The sequence below is a fragment of the Phalaenopsis equestris genome, unplaced genomic scaffold (assembly GCF_001263595.1).
Source record: "Phalaenopsis equestris unplaced genomic scaffold, ASM126359v1 Scaffold000002, whole genome shotgun sequence".
Classification (NCBI taxonomy): Eukaryota; Viridiplantae; Streptophyta; class Magnoliopsida; order Asparagales; family Orchidaceae; genus Phalaenopsis; species Phalaenopsis equestris.
Genome location: NW_018164444.1, coordinates 62,058,934 through 62,075,637, shown reverse-complemented (window position 1 = coordinate 62,075,637; position 16,704 = coordinate 62,058,934). Strand labels below are relative to the sequence as shown.

Genomic DNA, 16,704 nt, shown 5'->3' with positions numbered 1-16,704 from the left:
CCACCCCAACACACACACACACACACACAACCAAAAAAAAAATAAAAAATAGCCTCAACACCTACCACAATACATTAAACTTCGACCGACCTTTTATCAACAACACTACACTATTCGAAATTTTGATTGAGAGAAGAAGATATAATGCCGCATAGGAGAAGTCTGCAATGATGTGTCCATGAGCTTATTATGAAGGATATACATCAAAAAATACTTCATTTGTAATAAAGGTTTGCCCCCTTTTAGAGAAGATAATCTTTAGAAACCTCCCATACCCACAATAGTGACTCGATCGAGAGCAGGAAGTTAATCCCTTTCACTAGATAATTTCAACAATGACGAACCAATAACTTAACGATTTGACATGTAATCTCTGTGAAGAAATCAAGATTTTGTAATGAAGATTAACTTGCCAAATTTTGACAATCGCATGAAACCGGACAAATTCATTGAGTGGCTATAGTTAGTTGAATGAGTCTTTTAATATAAGTATGCTTCTCCTCACTGTTGAGTCGAGCTAACCATTATTAAGCTAAGAAAGAATGTTAACTTATGGTGGGAAGTTTTGAAGCATTTGCGCCAGTGCGAAAAAAAGACATAATCATTACCTGATCTAAGATGAAAATGAAGATGCGTTGCAAATATCTACAACACATTACAAATATGATATGTTCTTGATGCTTCATCGCTTACAACAACAAGATCCTTCAGTTTAGGAGTACATCTCTGCGTTCGACCAATTTATATTGAAATATGAGCTAGTAGAGCTCAAGAAGAATACCATTGTCTGATATTTAGGGGGATTAAGATTATATATTGATAATGTAGTACAATTACAACTTTATTTGATGTCACCTGATGCTCAAACTTTAGCCCTAAAGGCAGAGTGACAACAAATCAATATCAATTCTACACCATCCTTCAAGCAGAGTTCAACTCTAGGATTATGAAGCAAGAGCCTACCTAATGAAGCATTTAAGCCGACCCCACTTAAAGATAAATCAATTTAGAATGGAGAAAAGGTGGAGCCCACCAACAAAAAATTTCAGCCATAAATTATTTCAAGTGCCATGATTTTGGATACACCGTATCATATTACATAAATATGAGAATGATATATTTTAGTAGAAGCAATTAAAGAAATGGGCTATGACACAAGAAAGAATGAAGATGCCAATGATGATTATTAGCTTCTAGCCGATAAGGAAAATATGCTCGTGATTTAGGCTGAGTTTATGAGGAGAATCTAGCAGAAATAATATTAAATGTCTCAAAAGGTTGTGAATTCGAGGAGTCAATGTTAGATAACAAACAACCACTATTGAGGGAGTTATTGGATGATCTGGCTTACAATTTATCTTCGGGATGGTTATCACATAAGAGCGATTATGTCTACCATTGATTTCATTCTAAACTTGATTCCTCTAGACATACTTGTTTATTGGATGTGCCCAACTTAGTATGGGAAGTGAGTTGCATATTTATTAGCTTGAGACTTGGTTCGTTAGAATATTTACCTATGTGCGGTTTCAACTCCGATTGTACTAAAAATGATGCTTGTTTATTTTATTATGATAAGCTTTTAGATAATTATTATGTTTCAGAGTTGCTTGGGATGAGTATGAGTAAAAATTTTATAGTGGAGTTGCCTTAGGCACAACCAGACAATGACATTGTTATGATGACGGTAAATCAATTCCTAAAGCTTTATGGGAAGAGGACAAAATTCCTCCTACCTAGGGAGAATGACAAGGTAGCTTCACATTCGGGAATTCCACAACCTGAGGTTGTAGAATCCTGTAGAATTGAGGAATTTCGTGATTTGGGTATCATAATACTGCAACTTTGGTGATTGTCGGAAGCCCAATTGAGCGGATTCCAGTCTGTTGCCCAATTCAGCTAGAGTTTGTTCCTTTTATGGTTTATTTCATATTTTTTTTCTTAATTCTAGGTAGAGTTTTATGCATGAGGGGCTATTTATATGTTTGTTTCTATATTTTGTGGAGACTTTTGTTATTGTTATTATTTTTTAGATTTTATTCTATGTTTTATGCTCCCTAGAGTACTAAATCTTCTTCCTTATGCAAGTGGTGTATCTGTATCTTGCTCACGAATAGACGTTGAATCATCATCACCGGCTGTTTTTCACAGTTCACCATTCAACTTGATGTTTTTCAGTCGGGACAACCTCCAAACGATGATTGTCCCCTTTCAAACACTGTTTAACTTGTATATTATTACTCCCTTGCCATTCCACAACTACGTCCCCGCTAAATTCTTTTCCTAAACACCTTCTTGGATCTCTAGAACTGTACCAATACCGATATGCAAGGCATTTCAATTGAGACGTTGCATTGTGTGTTTTGTAACATTGCCTTAGGCAAGCCATGCTCCTAATGGCGATAATTTATTTTTCAGAAGTATCACATATATTAGCGCATATCGAGATGACTCTCCAGAAATTGAAGGTCAATCATGATTTAATTGGCTCATACTTGAGTGTTTATTTACCCAATTAACTAGATTTTTTTTTGTGCTTCAATTAAGACCTTGAGGTGTTGTGGTGATTTTGTCCTTAGAAGGTTCTTTTGGTAATTTTTATCATCTAACCTCATAGAGGCATTTTGATGGCTGAATTAACCTTAGGCCAACTTAGGATTTATTGGAATCCTTTGACTTGCATTTCATATTACTTGAATGCACGAGCATGTTTTTCATGTACTTGTACAAATTGCGATTTTTTTCAATCAATTATGGCCAATGAAATAACCCACATTGTTTTAAAGTTATTCAAATATATCATGATTGTTTCAACTCTTCAGCGTATTTTTTTGATGCATTGACATGTCTTTTTTTGGATGCATCACGTGTTTATGCTATTTCAAAGTTCACGTGGGGTTAGTTAGAGGCGTTCGGGATCGTCCCTATGTTGCTTAGGGACAACCTAATAAACATTAAAAGGTGGTCATCACAATTAGGTTTTGGTTTAGCTAGGTTTAAATCCTTATTAAAAGTCCACACCATCATATTATGAACACTAGTATTGAATTCTTGGATTGTGGCAAGTTCACTTTACTGCTTTGGGATTTGTTTAGCGATAAAACCCTGGTATCGAAAACTGGATTCCTAGACACCCTAAACTTTTAGTCCGCTACTAGCAGTGATAAACACTGACCTCTTGGCTTTGGATACTAAGTGGTAGTACAAAATTTACAAGTTTGGAACAGGTTTTGAATTTTGACTAGGAAGCAATGGAACACTGGAGAGCACTAACTTGGCTTTTGGACGGAGGAATATAAGGGAATGAAGATATGGAGCATAAGGGGAAAAGGAAGTAGAAGGAGGTGCTAAGGTAGAAGAGTAGCTGAGAGCATAATAGATGGAATGCTGTTCTCTTATTGGGTTTGAGGATAATCTGCCAAATCATCTATCAACGCGGTCATTAGTCTTCATAAAATATAAAAAAATTAATTACCAATCTGAGTACTTTTTAATGTCTACAAAGCCATGACATAAATAGCTTCACTAAAATCAATTACAATGGCGACACAACTGTGGATAAAAAATGTGTATTTGCTAAGGTGTCATAACACTAGACATCCATTGAAAAGAATGATGAAAACATTGATCCAAATTAATCGGGACACAATCTCAGAAGGCTGGTCATGAATCTGTTATCTACATGAATCCTTGGCTGGGTGGGCTGGACTCTTGAACATTTCTGGTATTTTTTTTTAAAGTACTTTTTTATTTGGTATGTTTCATGTTTTTTGGGCTGAGGTTAGTGCTTAGCCAATAAGTTCTCCTAAGATCATGCCTCAGAAGTTTTTTTTTATATTTTTTTTGTTGCGATATTTATGATATACATTAAATCTTGTTTATAATAGAAGTTTCATTTTCCATTTGTTTTTTGCAGTGTAAACGTGTGAAGAACTAAAGATGTAACCTTTCGGCAAATTGCATAATCTTTATGGTTTTTTTTTATTTTTATTTTTAGTTTTTTCTTTTGTTTTAAAACATATTTGTTTAATGTGTTTTTTATATTATTTTTATTTTATTTTTTCTAAAAATAAAGTAGCATATTTTTGAAAACACTCAAAATAACTTAGTGTTTTTAAAAACAATCATTCTTTAATCAAATAGTCAAACTTGTTTTGTATCAAATAAAACATAGACAAAATAAAATAAAAATAAAAAAATAGAGAATAAAAATGATCCTAAATTGCCCTTTAATGTATGGAAATTGTATGAACTATTTGCTCCACTAGAGATTTATTATTAGTGTGTGTTGGTCTGACACATTCTGATTGTGGTTCTTCACAGTGTGTTTTTGGGGTTTGGATTTATTTGTGGAGAATTAGACGTTGCGTGAATCAAGTATTTCTTTGGAGGATTTGTTTGTTACTTTTCTCTTTTTTTTTTCAGTTGTCCTTGGCTTTCTTGACAGACATTTTATTAAAGTATAATTAATGACATGGTCTGTTTGACAAAAAAAAAAAAAGATTAGTTGATAATGAGCATGATTGTTGATGTTCAATTTATTGTCGTGCCCAATATTTGCCTTGTTTTGTAAACATCAACAACAATAATAACAACAAAGCCTTAATCCCTCTACGTGGGGTTGGCTACAGGAATCCTTTTTCTCCATCGCATCCTATTTAGTGTCATATTTTTATTTAGTTCTAATAAGTTAAAATCATTTTTTATACAATAAGCCCAAGTCTTCCTAGGTCCACCCTTGCCTTTCTTAAAATAAGTCGAATCTAAAACATCTACTTTCCTAATCGGATCATCAGATGGTCGATGTTTAATGTGTCAAACTATCTAAGGCAACTCTCTCTAATTTTGTTTGTCACTGAAGCTACAGCAACCCTATCACAGATGTATTCATTTCACATTTTGTCTTTAAATGTAAAGCCACTCATCCACCTAATCATTCTCATCTTGACAACACTTAACTTAGTATTATGCTTTTCTTTTAAAGGCCAACATTCAGCGCCATAGAGAATTGTTGTTCTCACCACCCTCTTATAAAATTTTCCTTTTAGTCTTAGCAGTATTTTTCTATCACACAAAAGGCCCGAAGCATTCCTCCATAACCAACTTGAATTCTACTATTAACATCCCCATCTATACACTATCGCTTTGAACAACAGACCCGAGTTATCTAAATCGGTCACACCTTTTAATAATTTGATCACCCTAAGTTTCACTTGTCACTAGAGCTACTACTACTAAAATTACATTCAATGTATTCAGTTTTAGTTCTACTCAACTGAAGTCCTTTAGACTCCAACGTAGACCTCCATAATTCGAGTTTTTCCTGTGCTTTTTCTCTCGTCTTATCCATGAGAAAGATATCATCGACAAAAAGCATACACCAAGGTACATCCTCCTATAAATGTCCAGTAAGACCATCCATAACTAAAGCAAAAAGATATGGGCTTAAAGCCGATCCCTGATGTAATCCAACAAAAATAGGAAAATATTTGTTCAATCCTCCTTCAATTCGAACACATGTAACAACTCTAGTATACACATCTTTAATGACTTGAATATAAGTCACATCGACACCTTTCTTCTGAAGAACAGTCCAAAGGACATCTCTTGGAATCTTATTGTAAGCTTTTTCTAAATCAATAAAAATCAAATGTAAATCCTCCTTATTTTCTCTGAACTTCTCCATCTATAATCCTCCTTATTTTCTCTGAACTTCTCCATCAAACCTCTCAATAAATGTTTAGCTTCCATGGTAGGCCTGCCCGATATAAAACCAAATTGATTATTAGAAATCTTTGTAATACGTCTTAACTTATGTTTAATTACCCTCTCCCATGATTTTAAAATATGACACATGAACTTAAATGTTCTATAATTTGCACATTCTTGTGCATCCCCTTTATTTTCAAAAATGGGGACCAAAATACTCTTCCTCCACTCCTCAGGTCTCCACTCATACTCTTCCTCCACTCCTCAGGTATCTTTTTAGTTTTTAAAATAATATTAAAGAGTTTAGTAAGCCAAGAAATTCACAAATCTTCTAAATACTTCCACACTTTAATTGGGATATCATCAGGTCCTACAGACTTTCCAACCTTTGGTTTTCCTTAAAGCTTCATCAACCTCTTTTTTACTAATGCGACGGTAAAAATGAAACGTTTTATTATTATTAACGATGTTAAGATCACCAAGGTCAATTATATTTTCAGAAACTTCATTAAAAAGTTGATCAAAATAACTCACCCACCTATGCTGAATATTTTTTTCTATGAAAAACACTTTTTAATTTTCATCTCTAATACACTTTACTTGGGTTTAATATTTACTTTTCTTTTCTTATTGTTTGGCTAGTTTATAAATATATTTTTAACCCTCCTTAGTATCAAATCTGTCATAAAGATCATTAAAAGCGGAAGTTTTAGCGTCACAGATTGTTCTATTAGACTCCCTACCAGCCGTTTGATATTTTTCCCATTTTTCTAAGCTTTTACAATTAAATCAGTTTTTATAACATATATTCTTTTATTTTATCTTTTATTGCACATTATTATTCCACCACCAACTATTTTAATTTATAGAAGTTTTTTCTTTTGATTCTCCAAGTACATTTTTTGTTACTTGTTTAATAGTGTTTGCTACTTCATAACACATAACATTTGCTTTTTCATGAAAATCCCAAATTTTGAACTATTGAATTTTATTCATAAAAATAATTTTATTTATGTCTTTTAAGTTCCTCTATCTAATTCTACGATGTTGAGTCCAAATATTCTTTATTTTACAACTCTTCACCTTAAAATCTAGAACTAATAATCGATGTTGGATATTTAAATCCTCATTTAGAATGATCTTACAATCCTTACAATCTCGACGATATCTTTTTCTCATAAATAAGTGTTTTATTAGATCCATTCTTATAAGTAATAAGATGTTTATCTCTTTTCTTGAATAAAATATTAGTAATAAAAAATCATACGTTAAAGAAAAATCTAAAATGACTCTACCTTTTTCATTAATTACTCCAAAACCATGGTCACCATGAATATTTTTGAAATCTTCTACCACTCTACTGACATGTCCATTTAAGTCTCCTCCAATAAAGTCTCCTCCAATAAAAATTCTCTCCAATAAAAATTCTTTCTTCAATAAATTATCATCTCAATAAAATAAAGGGGCATTTACTTTTACATACGTGGCACACAATTATTATGTATTTACATATCTCGTACTTAAAACTTTCATATTTACATCTATAAAAAATAGCACTATTATCACTTTTAAAAGTCAAATACACCTATGCATTCATCGGTTTAAAGCGTCAAAGTGTTATGTGTGTAAATATGAAAGTTTTGGTGTGAGATATATAAATACATAATAATTGTGTACTATTATGTAAATTTCCCTAACATATATGTGTGCCATATGACTTTCATATAAAGTTGCATCTACAAGAGTCATGCTCTTCTCGGCCTCCCTTTATTATTTGCAAGATTTTATTCTCTCTCTGTCTGTCTCTCTCTCTCTCCCTTACGTGACTTCTTGTGTTTTTTGAAAATGTCTTTTTCAGATTCTATTCTTTTTCCTGAAGTACCAATTGCCCTGCGACTATCTAGTCATCTTCTACTTGGTGTTGTGAGGATTTACTCAAAAAAGGTGAACTATCTTTTCCATGATTGTAGTGAAGCTCTTGTGAAGATAAAACAGGCATTTCGATCAACAGCTGTTGATCTTCCACCTGAAGAATCAACGGCACCATATAATTCTATAACTCTGCCAGAAACTTTTGACCTTGATAATTTCGAGCTTCCTGAAAGTGCTTTACTCAGTAGGTCTGTTCTGAACTAAATGCGTTTCTTTAGAACTTTTTTCCTTGTAAATAAATTTTTCAGGGTTTACGTACATCTGAGCCGTAAGCAATATACTGTATTTATATCTATAAACTTTTTTACTTTTTCAGCAATTTTGTTGACCACCATGTCAGTACTAAAGATCAGATTACTCTTCAAGATACAGTTAAAGGGACTTCACACCCAACATCAATGTTCGGATTGGATGGTTGGTTCTATAGGAACTGTTTATCTTCAATTGAGATTTACTTTTTTCTGGTCTTTTTAGCTAAGCTCTGAAAATTTGATTTTGCAGAGAGGTTTGGGGATGGTGATGCTTCTCATATTGGTTTGGAACTCGAGCAGGTCAATGCTAATGATTGTCTGTTTGTTGTTGACCTTTTTTTTTTCCTTTTTATTTTGAATTATTTTCTGATTTGGACTAATGAAAGCCAAATCCTCATACTGTTTTAACTATTCTGTAATTCATCTCTTTCAAGCTGCAGCTCCATTTTATGGTACTCGAAATTACTCTTTTCTTCATTTATCTTACTGCAGGAACTATTCATGGACAAGAATTTCTCACCTTTACATGCTTCATTTTCAATTGTTTCTAAAGAGGGGTAAGCATTCTTGTCCTGAATTTCATGGACTAGCAATTTTAAATCTTAAAACTCTTCGCAATAAGCTGTCCATCTTTCTGTGTTATGCTATCTCATCCATTTCTTGATTGACAACCTTTTGAATGTCTTTCCACCTGTTGTGGGCTCATTTGCATACAGTAGCTGCAGTGGTATGTCTTTTCATATGTTTTTTTTAACTTCTGACTGCGCTGATATTTTTTGTGAATATTTTCTCAGAGGACTTCTTCACGGAGAACCTTCTCTTCCGTCGACTAGCTTGGGAAATGACAGACAATTAAATCACAACGAGGGAATTTGCAGTGAAATTCCAAATGAGTTATCGGAACTTCTTCGTAACAATCAATACAGAGAAGGTTTTTCAAGTTTTGGGGGTTTGAGAAAGAATGAAGATAGGAGTCATTTTCATAGCTATAGTATTCAAACTCCGGACCTTAATGAAGTGTTTATACCTGACCATCAAATGGCTCCATCTCCATATATTGCTTTAACCCCAGAAGAAGTTCAAAATCCACGTTTAGTTGAGCCTGCTCAAGGTCCTTCGACTCCTAGATTATTAGAAGTAATACCATCCAATTTTCAAGAAATTCCTGTTCTTAGTCCTCAAGAAAGAGCTGTTACGCCTGCAGAACCTGGGAGGCCATGCAGAAGTAGTGGTCCTTTAATGGAGGTTGAATATCCTTTAGCTGTAAATGAAACTAAGCATACAGATGGTCCAGCAATGGATCATAGTTTGGGAGTACCTGCTGAGGGATTCTCCTCTTCAGTTGAGTTGGAGCAAAGGTCTAGTTCTCTAGCACTGACTCATTTGGATGAACATCTAAGGACACATAATAGTTTCCTTCCTTCTGGTACTGAGGATACGATAGGTAAATCAACTGGTAATGAAACGAATGATCTATCAGTAGCCGACCAGCTGCAAGTCAACAGGGAGGTGTGTCTTCCTTCAGCCATTTCTGATCTGCCAGCCAATCTTGATTTACATATTAAGCCTATAAAAGTCTTTGGAGCAGAGCCCATCTCTTCAAGTTTTTCCACTGATAATGTGAATAAAATAGTTGTTTTGGGAGAAATTTTTGATGAAAAAACAACAGCTCCCAATTGCACAGAACCATCAAACATGAGTAATCCGGATCATGCAGGAGACATCGGTTCTTGTCTCAGTAGAAACACATCTGCTGCTGCATCCGGTTTTCTTTTGAGACCATGCAGCTCAAATCTGCCTCAGGATGTAAACTTGCTAGAAATTCCTGAGCTGTCTTGCAGGGAACAGTTCCCAATTAGGGAGGAGGCTCCAAATATATGTGAATCCTCACGTGAGGTTGAAGGTTTGTTTGACTGATCATACCTTGCTTTACAGTTAATGTATTTATTGAAGTTTGACTTCTAGATTCATGTGAATTGGCATTTTTCAGGTGATGACTTTCGCTCTATGAATTTTGAAGATTCAAACTTAGAACTGAAGCAGGAACTACAGTACATGTCCTCTGGTGTTAAATCTGGTGTCACTGAGCCGCATGAGCTTTCAGCGTGTGGCCCTTCAAACGTCGGCCAGCCAGATTGCTTCAATTGCTCTTCCTCTTCTGAATTTGTAGAACCTGAGAAGATTGTCATTCCATCACGCATTACTGATTTTCCAAATGATAGTGGACAGCAACCTTTAGTCAAGGGAGTTGCAGAGTCTGATGGAAGTGTTGATAGATTTAGCACTATTTCAAATGTTTTCCGGTCAAATCACTTAAATAACTTTTCCAGTTCTGAATTTCTAGAACCTGAGAAGATGTTAAATGTTGATTTTACAAATGATAGAGGACAGCAGACTGCAGAGAAGAGAATGGCAGAGTCTGATGGAAATATTGATAGATCCAGCACTCTATACAGCAAGAAACGTCGACTAATGGACAACTCAACAGTCCAACAGACTGGTACTGAAGCTAAGTTGTCTGGAGTTCCAAGAAGCTGGAGAAATGCTGTTCCCGATGATGATGATTTATTGGCATCCATTTTAGGTATGTGAAAATTTCAGGCTTGTATATTGTCCATTTTGACCGTAATGAAGGGTAAAAAGAAAATCATGTTTTTACGTTTATGTTCGAAGTTGATTTTTGATATTTTTGTATTTGTTATCTCAGTTGGAAGAAAGTCTCAATTATTGAAAATTGGAACACTGTTGTCACCTTCGACAGCATCATCTCATAAGAGGCCTCAAACTATGCCCAAATTTGGCATGCTTAAAAGAAGAAAGGTGCTGGTGGATGGTACTGTGTTTTTGCATGCTGAGTATGTCTTCCCTGTCCGTTGTTCTGTGTCCCATTTTTATCAGTATTTTGGGTCATTCAATTTTAGTTTGGGATTTTGTTTTCTTTTTTAATTTAATTCTACATGTTCTTTTTATTCTTTTGCGATGCACCCTAATATTTGTTAAAAATTAATTGGGCTTGAAATATGCACATACCTTCCATTATCCTAACATTATATTCTTTTACAAGAGCTCTCCATTACAAAAATCTTAGCAAAGCGATCTAGGTCCTCGATTACAAAATCTGGTGGAATTAACTGCTCCCTTCCCCAAATCAATCCCATGCATAAATAAAATTCCTGCATTCTTTATTTCCATTTAACCTATAAAATTTTCTTTTTTTTGCATCTTTCCTTACAATATTGTCCTGTGCTGCTCTCTGCTCTTTATTTTTTTTTGGTTTATTGTGATCATTATTGGCTTTAATACGGTTAAGGCACTCAGAAAATTAAAATTGTCATTTTTTTTAAATTTAACAATAATCCATTATTAAGTTATAAAAAGAACATCCCTATTTGTTATCGGCAAAGTATGCTCAGCTGTCTAGTTCATGCTCTTAGCATTGGTTTTGTTGAAAAATTTCGAAAATAATGATGATTATATTCCATATTTGTTATAACTCTATATTTAGAGGGTTATGAATTGTATAAGGGATCTTGAGAATCTCTATTTATTTTTCTTCTTACGTAGAGAGATTAGTTGCCTCTTATATTTGTTATTATTCTTTTCCGTTTCTACTGTATTCTATTTTTATTGCTTTCTTTACTAGTAAGTCCTGTAATGCGTATTTATGCCCCTCTTTGCATCAGTAAAATTAATTCCTCTTGTATCTTTTTCATGTTATCAGATTTTTCCGATCCGCAGGGGCGTTAAGTTAATTGACGTGTGTATCGTATTCGTGGTCGCCTCGAAGTCCTTCGGCGCTGAGACCCGGAACTTCGTCTCTCTGTTTTTCTACTTCGTCGTCGAATTGTATCGTTGGAATCGTCTGATTCGCCTGGTCGTCTCGAAGGCCTTCGACGCAGAGGGGATCGTGATCGGCGCCGAGACGCGGAACTCCGCCTTTCCGTTCTTCTACTGGGTCGTCTTCTGCTTTTTCTGTCTGTGCCGCTCGATTTTGGGAGCTGTTCGATGCCTTGCCACTCGATTTTGAGCTGTTTGAACACCCGCTCGCTTGCCCGCCGCTAGAGGACTGCTTCGCCTCGTCCACCTCTGTTTGCTCCGATAGCAAGCGTACGATCCTCTGTGGCATCTTCCGCTTTTCCTTTTCTTTTCGTCTCGCGAAGGCAGTAATTCTCTGAAGGCGGTAATCTTTTGCTTCGACGGGAGAATCTTGAGCTCGAGCAAATTCACCGCCCTTCATTTCTAAAATGTCTGAAGTCACGTGTAGAACAAGTCAACCTCTTCAGCCATCTCAGCCCGAACCTCAGAGAAATACATATGAAAATCTTTCCAATATTACTACAATCCGACTAAATGGTGATAATTTTCTTCGATGGTCACAATCTGTTCGTATGTATCTCTGAGGAAGAGGAAAGATTGGCTATATCATAGGTGATACTAAACAGTCTGACGTGAATAACATAATGTATGTCATTTGGGATGCGAAAAACTCAATGGTAATGACATGGTTGTTCAATTTCATGACTGAAGAGATAAATACAAATTATTTGTGTTACTCTGCAGCCAAGGAATTATGTGAAAATGTTTCAGAAATGTACTTTGATCTTGGAAATCAATCCCAAGTTTATGAGTTGACCCTAAAGTGGATGGCGGGGGAATGAATGCGAAACTCGATCAAGATCTCATAGTTTCGTCATCACGGGTGGTTGTGGTCCCTGATCTACTTAGTCAGAAGAGGTAGTTGACCCAACCTGATAGAAGGATTCTTGTCAGCAGCCATGGGTTGCTTCGTTCAAGATATCCCTGTAGAGCTGGGATGGATATTTGTCTAAGAGGATAAATTTAACTTGATCTTAGCTAACAGAAGTTTTATGTCAATCAATTATACCTTTGTGATTCACAACTCAAATGGTAGAAAACCAATGAGGAACCGTGATCGTAATATAATGATTTCATTTGGCGGGAACCACCTGATCAGAGAACTTTTGTTGTAACAACTAGTTTGCTGTGTCATTTTACGGAAGAATCAAACGGACAGTGTGCTCACGCTACATTCTTACTGACATGCAATTACTTTGATTATGAATATGTTAATACATTTGATATGACATTCGTTATTTTGTGAGCTAAAGTCAATTTGAAGTTTGTTACCCTCTACAAACTGCTGCAGAGGGTAGATTGAATTTACTTTTAGCTTTTAGTGATTTATTTTAACTTGAGCTTTTAGATGACTTCTTTGAAATCTTGTTTTAAAACATTAACCCCTCCGGTTAAAATCTTAGATCAACACGACCATCGGAGTATTGAATATTTAAAGTATTTATATTTTAAGGAGGCAGTTAATTTCGTCTTTTCAGGGTATAAGTTCTGTCGACATCTTTCCTTTTAAAGATGAGGATTAGACTAAGTGATTTGGACTTATAAATTCTAATTTTGAATTTTAAAAATTTATTTTGAAATTACTAGACCCGTCTACTTCAATCCTTGTGAGAAGGAGGATCAGACTAGTTGGGCGGGGCTTGCGACTTTATCCGATAGGTAAGGTGGATCAATTAGCCCGCGCATCATTCTCGAACCTAGTATTTAAGCATCTAATATATTGGTTGGAGCACATGTTAGCATTAAATGTCATGTTTGAACTATTTCAGTTGGACCATTTGATATCTTAAGACAATTCATATGATTTTAAAATATGAATTAAATCAAATAGCTTACATACAAGTTTTCATTTTAATCACTTTACCGCATTCTGTTCGCTTGCAAACGTGCTGCGAATCCAGTGGCGGTGATGATTAATTTTAAATGTTATAAAAGCTCTATATTTGAATTGTGCTTCACCTCCTAGGAGCTTAATTTCAAAAATTTTTATTTTGAATTGATTTCCAAGCTTTAGGAGCCTAAGTTTGAATAGCTCAATTTCAAAATATTTTCAAATGTTTTGAGCTTAAAGTTTAAAGTCCAATTTTTAATATTTTTATGTCATTAAAGTTTATGTTTTAATAGCTCATAACTTTATTTTTTTTATCCTTAAGAACCTAATATTGAAAAGCCTTGGTCCCTTATATTTTAAACCCTAAGAGCTTAAACTGTAAAAGCTCAAGTCCAAATCATTTTAAAATTCAAATGAGTTAAATTTTATGTTATTTTTTTAGCTCAAATATTTTAAAATTTTAAATTAATTATAAGTCTAAATCACTCGAAATTTTGACAGTCTCTTAGTATCAACCTCGATCAGGGGGCACTAGAGAATGCAAATATTCCTAGCTATTTCAAAAGAATCGCTGGTGAGTGTCATAAGACACTGCTATTGGAGAGCAAAATCAAAGTTTTTAACCCATGTTATCGAAAGATGCAACGGTGGAACAAAAGTAACATTTAACCCGTGATCTCAAAAAATGTGACGGGTCTTCAGTGTACCTGTAGAAAGGATTAGATTCCAAATTAACTTCTCCATTTCGGCAGCCTCTCGACGTCAATCCCTGCTAGGGGCACGAGAGAATGTCAATCTTCCCAACTGTCTCAAAAAACTTGCTAGTCAGTGTCACGAGACACTGTGGTTCACCCACAATCTTAAAACATGCGACTGACCTTCAAACTACCTGTAAAAATTTCAAATCACAAATAGAGAGTTCCTCGATTTTAAATATAATTCTCCAGACGTGTTCTCATTTTTCTTTGTCTAACAGATATTTGTTCTACTCGAATTGAGATTTTTAAAAGAGCTTCCCAATTGCCCCAATATTGTACCTATAGGAAGGCATGAAACTTCAATTTAAAGAAATCTCCAAACAAGTTTGCGCTTTTGCCGCTTGACGGGTTTTATGGTCTCCTCAGATTGAAGTTTTAAAAAAAAGAAAGTTTCCCATTGCCCCCACCTTTACACCTTTTCAAACCCTGACGATGATGACGGTGACGACAAGGCCAACAGTAAATTAAAAAATGATAATACAACACACAACAATATTTAAAAAGAAAACTAAATGAACAGGAAATATGTTTAGAAAATGGTTCAGGCAGAGCAAAGGTAGTCGGGTCGGGCTGAGTAGGTAGAGATCACATAGGAAGAGTAGCTTGGACTCTAGGGCATGGGGATCGAAGGAGCGGATTTGGATTGCGAGGATGTGGCGACCTCGGTGTGCTTAGGGGAGAAGATGCGTGATTAAGAATAATAATAATAAGAAGAAGAAGAAGAAGAAGAAGAAAAAGAAGAATGACTCGAGCTAAGGGGAAGAGAGGAGACAGTGGAGAAGATCTATGAGGATTTGATCGCAAGAGAGGAATCGAGCCTTCATTTGTTGCGATTTCAAGTCTACAAAACGAGGAGTGGGGAATGACAAGAAACAATGCTAATGAGGGCTGCAAGCTCTTGTTCGTCTGCTTGTAACTGAAAAGGAGAGCTGGGGAACAGTTATCTCCTTTTGGAGGGCTCCCAAAGGAGGAAAAGGTAATCAATTAAGTGATTAATAATTTAATTAATCAATTAATTATATTTTTTCCTTTATTATTTTCTTTTCCTCTTGCTTCTTTCTTCTTCTTCCCTTTTTTTTTAATATACGGTCAACAATTGTTTGCTTAAATTTGGCTTGTATTCACTGCCACCGTTATTCTATGTTGCTTTCCCTGTGGTGATGTCTGTATCTTCGCATATGTACATGAACAGCTTTGGTTTGGATGGTTTGTGCTGAAAATATTGCACTTGGAAGTTTATTTTGAGCTTCAAGTGAGACCAACTTGAAGGCTCATTGCTTTTTAATTTGTGTTTTTCTAATGACTTAAAGATCTACTTAAGTTAAGCTTGAATTTGGATTGGCTCAAGTCTGTATTTTTTTTTTATCTCTGGCGGTAGTTTACTTGCTCAAAATTTGTTTTCGTTATCACCCCCACGTTTTTCTGTTGATGCCTCCCTATTTCTATCATGCTTCTTTTAGCATAGTTTTTTTATTTTTCTTACCTGTTTTCATTCAACAGTCATGTTTGCAATTTTTATCTTTCAAATGAATTTAGAATTTGCTGAGTAAAAAATTGTTTTTTCTTGCTGCTGTTACTTATTTTTTACTTCATCTTTTTTTGTGCAGTACTATACGACAACAGCTAGTAAATACTGGGGACATTCGTCGTATTCGAAAAAAGGCTCCTTGCACTAGACCTGATATTTGGAGGATCAATATTTACGAGGCGGAGGATGAAATTTTTAAAAATTCTGTGTTAACTGGTGGGTATTTTTTATAGCCTCATACCATGTAACCTTAACTTACCTTGTGCTCATGTACCACTATCATCAGTATACAGTTCATAACGAGCCTCACATAATCACAATTTGCGATAGAGCATGACTGTCGGCGTTTAAAAAGGGGGGAGTTACGTTTGGGGGTCGCCCGTAAGAAGCTGTCGGTCGCCGGAATCGAAATCCCGTCACCCGCTTCGGAAGGACTTTTTAATTTATATATATATATATATAATTTTAGAAATACGAAATCAAACTGACCTCATATTTTTCACAGTTTAAATGAAAGAGCGCTCTACCTCAAATCCTGTATCTACCCCGAAGAATAAACACAAGACCTGAGGATGAAGCTCGATCAAATAAACTAAGAAAGATATGACGTCCGTTTGGGTCTGCGAAACCATTTTATTTGCCGACAAGTTCCCCTATTTAATACAAATAATTAAATAGGGTTTATTTTAAGCTGGGTTCGGAAAAGCTCCCTATAAGGGCAAGCCCCTATAGTTAATTACATCTCAAATGACCGAAGTCACCTAAGAAAACTCTCGATAAAAATCAGGGAATAATGTCTTCAAAGAGGTCAAAAGGATA

The 16,704-nt window shown here is 35.1% G+C and overlaps 1 protein-coding gene across 2 annotated transcripts in view; it reads left to right on the top strand.

Moving 5' to 3' along the window:
* The window catches only part of LOC110024393, a 42,689-nt gene that overhangs the window by 9,657 nt on the left and 16,328 nt on the right, over window positions 1-16,704 (top strand). For both annotated transcript variants that reach the window (XM_020724444.1, XM_020724365.1), the window contains exons 2-9: window positions 7,568-7,829; window positions 7,958-8,055; window positions 8,143-8,192; window positions 8,385-8,449; window positions 8,687-9,795; window positions 9,883-10,476; window positions 10,600-10,747; window positions 15,965-16,101. In XM_020724444.1, the coding sequence (XP_020580103.1) occupies window positions 7,568-7,829; window positions 7,958-8,055; window positions 8,143-8,192; window positions 8,385-8,449; window positions 8,687-9,795; window positions 9,883-10,476; window positions 10,600-10,747; window positions 15,965-16,101 (2,463 nt within the window). The remainder of the gene's footprint in view (window positions 1-7,567; window positions 7,830-7,957; window positions 8,056-8,142; window positions 8,193-8,384; window positions 8,450-8,686; window positions 9,796-9,882; window positions 10,477-10,599; window positions 10,748-15,964; window positions 16,102-16,704) is intronic.